General features: G+C 41.1%; 1 protein-coding gene and 1 long non-coding RNA gene across 2 annotated transcripts in view; both read right to left on the reverse strand.

The window, feature by feature from the left end:
* Positions 1-6,807: 6,807 nt before the first annotated feature.
* The window catches only part of LOC114454591 (transcription factor 7-like 1-B), a 47,004-nt gene continuing 40,431 nt past the window's right edge, over positions 6,808-13,380 (reverse strand). The window contains exons 9-11 of the mRNA XM_028435151.1: positions 10,176-10,250; positions 7,303-7,444; positions 6,808-7,180 (exon numbers count right to left, since the gene is read on the reverse strand). Of these exons, the coding sequence (XP_028290952.1) occupies positions 10,217-10,250 (34 nt within the window). The 3' untranslated portion in view covers positions 6,808-7,180; positions 7,303-7,444; positions 10,176-10,216. The remainder of the gene's footprint in view (positions 7,181-7,302; positions 7,445-10,175; positions 10,251-13,380) is intronic.
* LOC114454593 (uncharacterized) lies at positions 11,396-13,355 on the reverse strand. Its single transcript, XR_003672556.1, has 3 exons — positions 13,227-13,355; positions 11,514-11,585; positions 11,396-11,432 (listed from the first exon to the last, which is right to left on the reverse strand). It is a non-coding gene; the product is annotated as an uncharacterized LOC114454593 (long non-coding RNA).

Raw genomic sequence — 13,380 nt, forward strand, 5'->3', positions numbered from 1 at the left:
GCTACCGTGTGGCACAACGGTCAGTATTTGCCTCCAGTTGCCACCAAAGACCATTATGATGCCACCAAATGGTTTGTCTGATCTACGAAGCCACTGAAATGTACGGTCTGCTGCTTCTAATGCTCAGGGATCCATCATCGTCACTTCATCCACAACCATGATATGTGCCATCCTAATGAGTGTGGCAGTGTTGTCATGTTCGCTGACAGCGCAAGTGGATTCATCAGTGAGAATGAGAGGACATTTTGTTCTCCTGTGAAAGGTGGTGCCTTTTGGCAGTAGGGTTGCTGCGATGCCACTCGCGGCTGTTGCAAGAGCCACTTTGCCTTTTGCATAGACTTTGTACAGGATGTGGCACAATACAAAGGTTTTCCTGTCCCACCACTTGCATCAAGCGCGATCGTCTGTCCAAGTCCCTGTTCCACGCTTTTTATCACGGTTTTGACAACACTTTGCTGCTCGGGATTAAGTGTGTTTTCTGTTTGAGTAATTTGAGCGTGAAGTTCCTCCATGTTGTGCTCTGTCTCGTGCTGGATGATGTGGGGAGTCTGATTTTGATCATGAAATGGATTAGGCTCAGGGAGTCCAAAGTTTCCATTCAGTGTGAAGCCATGTCTTTCAATGTGGTCCTTGAGGTCGACTAGCACTTGATTCAGAATGTTCTCATTTGGCTCATTCATTGCAGTCCAGTGCATGAAGTCTTCACAAAGACTTCATGCCTTTCCCAAAACTGCAAGTGCTCTCCTCTAAGCACAAACATGAGCATTGTGGCAAATATTTCATGTAGTGCTGGCCCAAAGGTCACATTTGCTGCTTCCCCCATAACAGAATTCACTTCCTGGTCATTGTCAACACTGCCATGTGCAATGCAGGCAGCCAGATAGGTGTCCATGACCACATCTCCAACTTTACAGAGGCACAACCCACTCATTATTGACGGACACATTTATGCCCTCTCTGATCGTCTTTAAGATGGGAGAGCCAGGTGCATCTTCAGCTCGTCTTCTGTACAGTGGGTAAGAGTTGTCTGAGAAGTGTGTGGTATGTCTCAACACTTTGGGGTTGTCCTTTGAACACTTTCTGTCAACCATGCAAGGACTGTTACGATTCCATTGTCCACATGGGCCGTGAATCATATGTGATGTAACAATGTGATGTAGATGTGGATTTGTGTCTTTGTTTGGAATCTCTGCAGATCAATATCACTGGGTTTGTCACGTTGCACCATGGTGATGAGCATATGTATATGAGGAAGATGTCTTTTTTGACTTTCTTTCACCATCACAAATGCATCCACATGTCCCAGTATGTCATGTTTCAGAAGGTTCTGTGAGTAGAGCTTCCACCTTCATGTGGAATACTCTGGCAATGATGTCTGATCTTTGATGGGTCTGCTGATCTTCAAAAATTGATCTTTTAATCTCAGCCCAGTTGGGGTTGCAAGTGAAGGTGAGGAAGAAGTCTGGTTTGCCTTTGACTCTGACCAAGGCCATGGCGTCTTGGAATTCTTTGGCGTACCATCTTGGTGATCCATAAATCGTGGGGGGGCAGTATGGTTAGGTGTCCCGGGATGGTCTCAGTGTCACTACTCAGGGCATCAACAATGACATTGTATTTTTCTGCCTTGATGGATTTCTTGTTGTGGCGCATCCAGTAGAGATGGTGTGATTAAATTTTAGCCATCATGTCACATATATACTGTTGTGTGAGTTTTCCACCATGATGCAGCAAATTAAAGTGATGATCAGTGTTGCACACTTGAAGGTGGAATTGGTAAAAGTTTGTTGGGGTGACACCTATCAGTTCAGTGTGGTATCCTTGAGAGCCCTGTGGCAGAAGAAGCACATATGATAGCGGATCATATGCTGGATGAATGGCATACATTTTCTGAAGTTGTCCTCCTCTGAGGTCAAGAGTGACAGCCAGCTTTCCAATTTGCTCAGTAGGAGTAGTTCCTGGAGCAATGACTGCAACATCGCTGTCCAGTGACGGAAGATTCACAGTGCCACGATGAAGGTCACGACGGCGAGAGTGAGCTGTTAGGACAATTCTCAGATCATCAGCAGTGTCATTTTGGTTCATGTAATCAATTGCTGACTTGAACTGTTGCACATACGGGTTGCACCTGTAAATGGCCTCTTGTGCTCTAAGCAAGAATTCTTCATTCAGATCACTGTTTGAGGCATGAGTACTGCGTAATTCCACTTCATGGGAAGGATCATGAAAGTAGATCTGAGCAAAGTTGGGTATTTGACCCTGTTCAGGAAGGGGGCCGGCAATGAAATTAAAAACTTTTCCTTGTATTCGTATGCCTGGGTTGAAACCAGGAATAGTGATCTCTTTTATGCCAATGCTTGCCATTGCCAATGCATTGTTGTATTGTTTAGCTTGTTTAACAAAGTTTTGATTCATGAAAAGGTCCTTGATAGCATTTGGAGGCTGTGGTGGGATTGAGCCTGGTTTAGGATTAGTGGGATTGTATGTGAGGTCTATTTTTCCAGACACACAACAGAATCCTTTCCTCTCCTCTTTCCATACATAGGCATTGCAGTGTACGTATGTAGGACACTCAAACAGTGAGGTGATACTGAGTGTGTGTGTGAAATCACCATAAAGCTCCTCTTTAAAAAAGTCTATGTCATCACACCGAGCAAGGTTGCAATTGTTTTTGCGTGCCTGTTCTACGCGTGCACAACGCATTTCTTGATGGCACAGGGCATCTCTTGCTTATTGGTCCTCCTGCTGCTGAGGTGTTTCTGCTGCACGGCGTGTTACTTCGCGCGCAGCCTTGCTGGCCAAGCGATTATTCCGTTCTTCACTCGTCTCTGCTGCACGGCTTGTTACCTCGTGCACAGCCTTGCTGGCCCAGCGATTATTCCGTTCTTCACTCGTCTCTGCTGCACGGCGTGTTACCTCGTGCACAGCGTTGCTCGCCAAGCGATTATTCCGTTCTTCACTCGTCTCTGCTCCACGGCGTGTTGCATCGCGCGCAGCGTTGCTGGCCAGGCGATTATTCCATTCTTCACCTGTTTGAGCTGCACGACGTGTTGCCTCGCGCGCAGCATTGCTTTCCAGGCAATTTTTCCAGGCAATTTTTCCATTCTTCACCTGTGTCTGCGGCACGGTGTGTTCCCTCGCATGCAGCGTTGCTAGCCAGGCAGGCATTTCGGACTTCAGGTGACTCAGCATCACGTGCCTGGTGCATAGCCTCTTTTTCTGCACGTCGATTTTTTGGCATGATACAACCAAAAGTGATTTGTAGAATAGTAATAGTAGTAATAGTACACAGCAAATTCAAAAGTGTTAAATTTTTGATGTTGGTAGACTTTGTACAAAAGCAGAGTTAATTTTATTCTAATAGAGTCACATTATTTTTATGTAACTCTGGGGTGTATAATATTAGTAGTTTAAACTGAGTGTTAAAACAGAGTGTTTCTATATCAAATCTGGAGGTGTTACAATGGAAACAATAACTCTTGATTTTTTAACTCTAAACTCCCACAGTGGTTCTAACACTAAAAGAGTAAATTCACCGACTCAGCCCCCAACAACACAGGCTCTCACCCAAGCGACCATTCAGAACAATTTGCTTTCCACATGATGGTATCACGCTTGGTAAGTCATTTTAATTTGAGATGTTTTTATTTGTCATTATTATTTTGCGCTGAGACCAACCTGTGTGATATTTTTATACATGTTTTAAGGCTGTAAAACCACCTTTATCTCTTGTTTAAACATTCTCAAAGTTCAAACCTTCGTAGATTTTAAAACATAAACCTGTTTTCAAACATACAGCACTTCAGAATCATGCTGCTAGTGATCAGACATTGATGCCGAATTCCTAAACTATACTATAGTATACGCATACTGTGGAGGGACGCGTCTACAGCGCAGCCATCTTGCAACGGTGCTGGTGGAGGCATGCAGCTGTGCATGGACATGTAAGGGATAAGAAGGTTGTTATAGCTATAATGAAAAAAATGGTGACAGGCCGGACAGAACCGATGTTATGAGACCTAATAATAGGCCTGTTGTTAACTTGTTATGCTTTGCTGTTAAGAAAAAGTCTTTATGTCTTTTAAACTTATATATGTATTATCAGGGTCCGATGTCCCAGAATGGGACAGAGGAAGCTATTGTTTTCGCTTTTATTTATTATTATTATGTACCTCCCCCACTTTGAACGCTAATTCGACCCCCTAAAAATGCCCGAAAACTCACAGAAAATTGCATGCACCTCGCGCCTGGCGAAAAATTCGATAATTTGGTGGCGTGAAAAAAAACGAACGTGTTTTGAAGTTAACACGACATGTCGTCTTGCCGCTAGAGCTGCTGGCGTAAGACGGCCCAAGAAGCGGCGCCCTCTGAGAGCGCAAGGCATTGTGGGTGTTTTTGGTTATCGCTTGTTGTTTGGGGCTGTACGGTCATCATGTATATCAAATATGAAGCACTTTGAAATTTGCATTCTGGAGTTGTAAGCGTTTTCGTATAACGGCGTAGTTATGGCGAAGGATTTTCCTGTGTCATGATAGGCCCCTCCCACTTTTCACAGCCTGCTCTATTTGCCATAGCAATGTGCTTCCATCTAATAAGATTCATCCTACAGTGTTTTGAAGTTAACACGACATGTCGTCTTGCCGCTAGAGCTGCTGGCGTAGGACGGCCCAAGAAGCGGCGCCCTCTGAGAGCGCAAGGCATTGTGGGTGTTTTTGGTTATCGTTTGTTGTTTGGGGCTGTACGGTCATCATGTGTATCAAATATGAAGCACTTTGAACTTTGCATTCTGGAGTTGTAAGCGTTTTCGTATAACGGCGTAGTTATGGCGAAGGATTTTCCTGTGTGATTATAGGCCCCTCCCACTGGCCATGATGGGTAATTTGGTCATCGAGCGTTGTTTATGGATGGACAATCATCGTGTGTATCAAATATGAAGCAGTTTGAACTTTGCATTGAAGCGTTATAAGCATTTTCCTATTATAGCGTGCTGATGGCGAAGGATTCTGTCATTATAGGCCCCTCCCACTGATCACAGCCTGTTGTTTCTTCCATAGCAATTTGCTACCCTCTGTGTAGGTTCATCCTACAGTGTTTTGAAGTCAACACGACATATCGTCTGTCCGCTACAGCGGCTCGTGTTGGACGACCACAGAAGCGGCGCCCTCTGAGAACGCAAGGCATTATGGGTAAATTGGTTCTCGAGTTTTGTTTATGGCTGTACGGTCATCATGTGTATCAAATATGAAGCAGTTTGAACGTTGCAATCTAGAGTTATAAGCTTTTTCCTAGAACGGCGTCCTGTTGATGCTAACCGTGTACATGACCATAAATGCCAGCAGTCGAAAAAACAATGCATGATGGGAAATGTTTCAAAGCAGTCATGACCAAGCTTGGGCACATGTCCTTTGTGTGAAATTTGAAGCTGATCGTAGTTTGCGTGCGTTTTTTGTTCGTTTTTTTTCACGCCACCAAATTATCAAATTTTTCACCAGGCGCGAGGTGCATGCAATTTTCGGTGAGTTTTCGGGCGTTTTTTAGGGGGTCGAATTATCAGCGCTTTGGTTGTTTAATTAATCAAAAAAACAAAATTCACTCAGCCAATTTTGCGTCCCCTATGATGGTCGGCTTCCCTAGCATTTGCCTATACTGCCTATGTCACGCACCGGCCCTGAGTATTGGTAAAACGTTATAATAACCGTTATCTCTAAAGGGTAAATAATGGTATATAAATAGTTAATTAACCTTTAGTTAATAGTTTTTTTTTACTGTAAACAAACAATGAAATGATAGTTAATGCTTTTTTATGATTTGTAATGCTATAATTGATGTTATATGAACAGTTTATTGATGCACCCAAAACATATACACTTTATAAAGAGTTTGTTAATGATTAACAAAGGATTAGTAAACCTTGATTATGGTTTATAAAACATCTATAAACATTACAGACACATGGACCAGATATTTGTTAATGGTTTATAAATGCTTTATAAAGTTGTAAAGTTGGAACAAATGTTAATAATACTTTGTTAATGGTGTGTTGCACGTCCATAAACATTAGTTGAATTGAAGTTCATAAAACTTTATTATGATGATTTTTATAGATACCTACAATAAAGGCACTTTTTAGACACTGAAATCAGAAAAGAGCTCTCAGTAGGAAATTATTTAGTGTAAATTATAATAGAAGCATACAACGTTACTCCCTACAAGATGGTCTCAAAGCTGTATAAAAGCATAAAACAAATTGCAATCAACACCCTCTATATAAAACAAAAGAGAAAGGGAGTTAAATATGATTATATCTGAGGATGAGTGGTTTGGCATGTGCGGCACGCAGCACACCTCCACCAGCTTAAGGAGAGGGTGGGAATTTGGCTGGAAGAACCTGATTTGTTTCTTCATAACACCACACATTTTAAAGAGAACACTGAAAAGTGAACAGCTGTGCTGGAGGGGCGTGGGCAGGCGGATGCTGACCACTCACACATCTTCTGGTTATGTCCAAAAATCTAATCATTTTGGAAGGAGGTCATACAAGTAAAGGGAGATGTTGTAGAATACCTGTGGACCCTGTTGTTTACCTTAGTCTTGTAAAAGTGGATGTCATCTCCAAAAGTGATATTTAAAAAAGAGCATCACAAAAAACTTGAAAGTTGATCCACCAACAGTGACTAAATGGCCAAATGGAGGTAATACACTCATTAAAAAATGTACCCATTACCTGAGAACCCAGTGAGATATATATATATATATACATATATATATTGAAGCAATGCTTCAAAATGAAATAGCAAAACAGAAACAAGCTGTTTCAAAGGGCAAAACTTTATTCAAAGCATCATATCCCAAGTACAAAATTTTAGGTTACGCTGCAGCACTGATGCATCTTGTCTTCAATGAGGTTTTTCCTGATCCTTAAAGTTTGTTTCACAGTTGAAGACAGTCCCTTTGCCAAAATACTTTTGTGCAGAGTCTTAGAGGGTTTCAAAAGAGGACGTCATCACTGCAGATCACAACAGGCGCATCAGCATTTCAAGACCCCACATAGCGCCCATCAGGATCTGAAAACTCCTGGCGGATCCAGAGGACCGCACACGCTAGAATGACCACCCTGATCCTTGCTCCAAGTGGCCCCAAGACCCAGCTTGTGATGCTTCTATACGCTATGAAATGTAGTCACCTACAAATGAGGACAGAGATGTGTGTTGTTATGCCATGTAGAAAGTGTAGAAGTAGTTTATAATAGTAAATATACAAGTATAATAAATAAATTATTTTTCAAATATTTATTTTTGTACTTACTCTTCTTCTGTTCTTCTATGAACTGGCCCAAAGTCAGCAAGATAAATATTGTTTATATTTTGGAGGGTGTATAGATTTAAGCAGTTGACCTCGAAGCCAGGATGGGCTGGAATGCATGGATGAGTTCATTTATCCTCATGACCTAAAAAATAAAGAGAAATAATAATTGTTGTAATATTAAGCTTCAGATCTCATTTACTGCAAGATAATGGACACTGTATCACAATACCAACATTAATGATAATTGTATTTATTCATGGCATCATAATTTGCAGACAATGCTACATCACTTTATGAGTAATCCATAAAAAAACCAAAAATTCATAGCACTAGTATACATAGGAAAACTTGGAAAACAATATAGTACAAACAGTATGGAGACCAAAGGGTTGAATTTTGTAATTTGTGCTACAGCTATATTTGCCATGACAATTACTATAACTTACACAAGGTTTTTTGTGTGGAAATTCTTTTTTTTAGTAGTGAACTGTTTGTTATGCCAAATACACGAAAGCTACTTGGCAGCATATATTCTCTTCCTGAGTGGGCATTGTTCGGCAATTTCTACATGTGCACCTACAAATGTAAGCAACAGAATAATATCAGCTTTACAAAATGCAACACCATAAAACACATAGCCTATTAGTTTTTAATTTAGTAATTAGAAATGTCCTGCAAAGGTCCGCGAGGTCTCTATGGTACTTCAGGCACTTCAAATTCACGATTGGACTGGTTGGGAGCTCAACATATTGAAAATCCTGCACATATCTCAGTCTGGATCCAGTAAAAAGTGACTATGAAAAGCTGAAAATGGACTGATATGCAGACCTGGGACAATGAGGAGGAGACTTAATGTAGAGATGGAAACTCATCCAGTGAAACTGATCAGATAATTTTGTTTATACACCAGGTTTTTCTATCAGATATATATAAATGCCTGGCCATTGAACATCGGGCCAGGAGCGCACATCTGATAATCACTTGTTTTTGGGAGTGCTGCATGGGTCCCGCAATTGTTCACCTGTACTTAAAGTGAGTTTCCTTAAATAAGTGGCCGCGTCCTCAGGTGACAAGCTTTTTACAGACTACAAACTATTCACGAGCCTTAACAGTGGTTCATTCATTGCTGTTTTTCAATTTTTCAAGCATCATAAATGTAAACAACATGGTTTCTGCACGAAGTATGTGCGCGCATGTCAGTCACGTGTCCCCTTCATTCTCCAAGTTGAAACCCATTAAAAACCAGTTGACGAGCACAGTGGGACAAGAGAGACTGAGTGGAGTTGCTATGTTGTCCATAGAGAATGAGAGAGCAAAGGTAATGGCCATACAGAGCATCGTGGACGAGTTTGCGGAGCGCAAGGCTCGTCATATAGTGGTGAGTAGGTCTATAGTACTTCATATTGAAATAGTGTTTGTAAACATGTGGGCCGTTGTCACAGTTTTATTAAACTTTATATCTACTGATACAGGCTCTGAGCTGAAATGGTTAAAGTAGGTGTCAAAATAAAGCAGTTGCTATTCATGGTGCTGAACGGCTTTGAAGTTGTGTTAATGACAATCCTAATGTTTTTGTTATTCTCCTGTTTTGTTATACTTCATGTCCGTTTGATGGGCTTCATAATGACCAGTGTTACTTGTAACGCGTTACCACCTCAATGTTACTTTTTACAGTAACTAGTACTGTAACGCAATATTTTTCAAAAGAAATAACACATTTACCGTTACAATATGGTGCGTTTGTCCATTACTTTGCTAGCAGCAGTGTAATTCCTGTTCACAGTGGCGCTACATATTTTTGCGGGATGCCGTGCCAAACACGGTAAAACAGTACTTCTACTGTTCTCTACTAAAGAAGAATTGTCAGCGTGTCTCTGTTTAAATCACGTGCACCAATCATGGCGAGTCAATGCGAGAACAGGACGAGGTTCTCAGAGTAGAAATACGCGCATTATTTTTGTCTCCAAAAGATGCATCCGTGAAGCTAAGCTAATGCTGCGGCTGGATTTTAACGGACTATGACTGTATCCAGGGACAGATCTGCCAAACTGTTGCACGGTATGTTGTTGTGAAAAAGCAGCCTGTCGCTGCTGCTGAGTCACTGCCAACAGCAGCTCATTAGCCTGATATGTTAAGCATTGTGTAGCTGAAATAATGCTGTGAATTGGTGTTTCCACATTTATTTTTATAAGCATTTTCAACAGCAAAATGTGCACCTGGAATATGCACAGCTTTCTTTACATTACTGTGCTAAGACTGAAAAATTACTGTTTTAATTTTGGGGCAGCTGTTTTGTGCTTTATATGCACATCATTTATGGATGTTTTATAGCAGTTGATCAACAGTGGATTATTATATTATTACAGTACTAATATGAAGCTGTATGGACACAAATGACCCAAAATAAATAATACATTATTTAATTCTATGTAACTCAAAAGTTACTTTTTCTAGTAACTCATTACTTTTTGATGTAAGTAATCAAAATAGGAACTGAGTTACTTTGTGAATGAAGTAACTATTAACGGTAACTAGTTACTTTTTTTCAGTAACTAACACAACACTGATAATGACAATCACTCTCAGTGGTCTTGAAGCTTGTAAGCCCATGTGGGCATGTGTATGTTGTAAAATTATGTTATCATGAGCTTTATTTTTTTGGGTTTAAAGGGCCCGGTCATTTGCCCCGCCCCCGGCCCGGCTCTGATTTGTTCCGCTACTGGCGCTAGTACTCAATATTTGGGGTGAAGACTGTTTGGCTCTGAAGTTCATGGGCAGCATACATGTGATTGTGAAGGTCTGCAGGGATTGGATTCTGTTAAGCCCAGTAATGGCTACCAATGAAGATTATTTTAGAATATTTAGCTCTTAACTTGTTGGTGCCAGTCAAAATCTGGGGGGTGCTGGATCTCGGTCAGGTAAGATCCGGCCCATTTTCGCTGGTTGATGTCCGTGTTTGCTGAGTCAAATCAGATGGATGTTGGGGTGGTGATACAAACATCTCAGCACAAACAACTTTGGTCCGACTTCGTTTCTTTCTGTGTCTCTAAAACCAAACACATGAAACTTTTAGTCAGCTGATAAAACACTTTCACCATCACACCTTTAAGGTTGCTGTGTCAACATGTCTGCAGAGGAGACTTACATAGTTGATTTTGTTAGTCCAGCCGGGGTTCTGATCGGAGTGGAGTTGAGCATCCTCTTTGGCCTTATTAATATATATTTCTCTTTCCTCTGGTGACAATGATTTCCACTGTGGATAAACAACAAGAAAAGCATCAGTCACACACACTGAAGACGAGAGTTTAAAGATCAGAGATGATTCCTGGAGGAACAAACTAACTTACCCTTTCACCGAGGTATTTGTTCACCACAGCGCTCGTCCTTACGCCCAGCTCCGCTTCTGCAGACTTCCTGTTGCATTTAATGTAGATCATAAAGGCGTTGAGGGGCTTTTTAATGTACGGCCCCTCTTCCACCTTCTCCTCCTTAATCTTCTTTGCCTTTCTGAAGGAACCAATCACAAATACAGAGTGTAAGAGCACGATCAAGAGTCAGTCACAAGAAATACCGTCTGCGTTTGATCTGGTCCGTTTGTTGGCTTTACTTACTGTCTATTAAAAGTGATATCTGTATTTGTCTCTTGACTGTACATTGGAATTCCATACTGGAGACATAAAAACACATGAATGTTAGACATCCCGTCATGGTATCAATAAAAAGATCTACAAAAATACAAGAAGGAGTGTGTTAAACAAAGATCTTACTGTCATAGCAGGCGCAGCATTAGTCAGGGGGGTAAAGGTTGGGCGTTTAGCATTCTGTGCATCCTGCATGTTTACGACATTAGGAACAGGGGTGACGTTTAAGGGCCCTGGATTTTGTGGGCACCAGTACTCGGCTTCAGTCGAGGGGGTGATTGTTTTGAGGTCTTCAACGTTTGGGGTGAAGGCTGTTTTGTCCAGAGGTTCTTGGGCAGCGTATGTGTGATCATGAAGGGCTGCGGGGAGAGGATTCTGTTGGACCCAGCACTGGCCACTGTTGAAAGCGGTTTGGCACCCAGCTTGTAAGATCGCATGCAGGCCACTAAGTTGGCCCTCGTGCTGGTCATCAATGATGTCTGTTTGGCTCTGAAAATGTTGGGCACAGTCACATTATTAAGTATAGAATTCTACAGAAGAACAGGAAGGGGGGGGTGTCCAGGTTCTTACCTCCTCAATAAACTCCTGCAGTTCTCGGCCCAACGCCTGCTCATCAATCAAACCAAGAATATCATGTAGGATCTGAGGGAGGAAAGAGGCTCAGTGAGCAGATCAGTGACATCATGTATTAGTAACAGGCTAAAGTAATGTAAGCATTAAAATAAGTGATATTCATAAGCAGTTGACTTGAGTCATGCAGAGAACCACAATAATAATATAAAGAATGACCTCATCAAGGATGGCATCAATCATCCAAAGTTAGAGAAAGAACAACTGAACCAAAACCTCATCTTTTAAGAGTACCTAACACCAAAAGCACTTTTTTTTGCTGAATACATATGTATTTGGGTATTAAGTAGTGCTGTTTATTCATCCTAAACCTAGTCCCACTCTTCACATTTTAGTAGAAGTATTTTGATTTTGCGTATTTAGTTGTAAAATGTCAGTTACTGGCCTCAAAGGTTTGAACACTGGCTATTACAATCGAATTTTGCTATTGGCTGAAACAGATTGTTTGGATTGTCCTGTATCATCACTATTGGCCCCGCCCCTCTTATAAAAGCTGAGAGGAGGGAGGAGTGTTTCCTCCAATCACAGCCCTCAGTGACCATTGATTGACAGCCTACATTATGCAGCTATTATTGTAACTAAACTATTTGTGTGTGTAATACAATCTGTTTGTCTGTACATTGATCTGTGTGTGTGTGTGTGTTTCAATCAGTGTGTTGAATTGAAATGCGCATAACCATTTCTGTGTGTAATACAATCTGTGCGTCTGTAGCTTGATCTGTGTGTGTGTTTCAATAAGTGTGTAGAATTAGGATTTGTAAACAAAGTTGTCTGTGTGTAATCCATTTTGTCCGTCTTTATTAACATCCATATACATGTGTCATCAAACCGAGACATTCTGTTGGCTGTCTCTGTGCATGTGAGTTTTGGAACACATGCGGCAAATACAATCTGTAACTTTTTAACACTTGTATCTCATGCAATACCACTACAAAACAGCAGTGGTCGCTGGTACTAAGTGACAGACCCAGTCTATTCAGAGTGACTGCCCTCTATGGGTTAAAACCTAACTCACGAAATAGATTTTTACTATTGGCTGAGAACAAGATCAAGTGATGTTTTGGGACCATCTTGCATCACAAACAAGCACTAGTAGCCCCACCCCTTTTATAAAACGTAGTACCTGAGGGCTCTACAATCTGTGGTGAGTAGGTTGGATTGAGAGAAGAGTGAATAAAGAAGTATATTGAATAATGAGTAGCTAGTTATTATAGCATAGATTGTTCATTGGAGATTTTATAGTATAGCCTGGGCGTGTCTTACTGCTCCAGGAGCCCCGCCCATAATCAAGGCTTTTTTTTAAATTTCCCTCCTCGTAGCAGGTCAGGAGAAAGCAGGTGTTCAGTTACTCTTAAAGGAGAATGTTTCTAAAAACAATGGAACCAAATTTCTTATCACAAATTTTTGCCATTTAAAATTGGTAAAATAAGATTCAAAGGCTCACAAAATAATATCCAGTAAACAAAGTTTCAAAAACGCAAAAAAATGTTCCCTCTTGCTTGCCATAGTAGCTCAAACACTGCAGTGTTTACAAGATGGATTTTTCATCGGTTGTGTCGTAATGCGACTTACCAAACTGTCCTTGGAGTATTTCTTATTGTGAGCCCTATATCATATTTCATATCATATCGTGAGTTGACCATTTCATTATACCTTTCATTTCTACCAATAAAAATTCACTGTTAAACTGATGATACAGGAATACAGCGCATCATTTGTGGTTCGGTGATGTCTTACGTCAAACTCATCGGAACTCTCAGGATTTTCACGCTTCCAGTCCTCTTCATTCCACCTCATGATGATTTTT

The sequence above is a fragment of the Gouania willdenowi genome, chromosome 20 (genome assembly GCF_900634775.1).
Source record: "Gouania willdenowi chromosome 20, fGouWil2.1, whole genome shotgun sequence".
Classification (NCBI taxonomy): Eukaryota; Metazoa; Chordata; class Actinopteri; order Blenniiformes; family Gobiesocidae; genus Gouania; species Gouania willdenowi.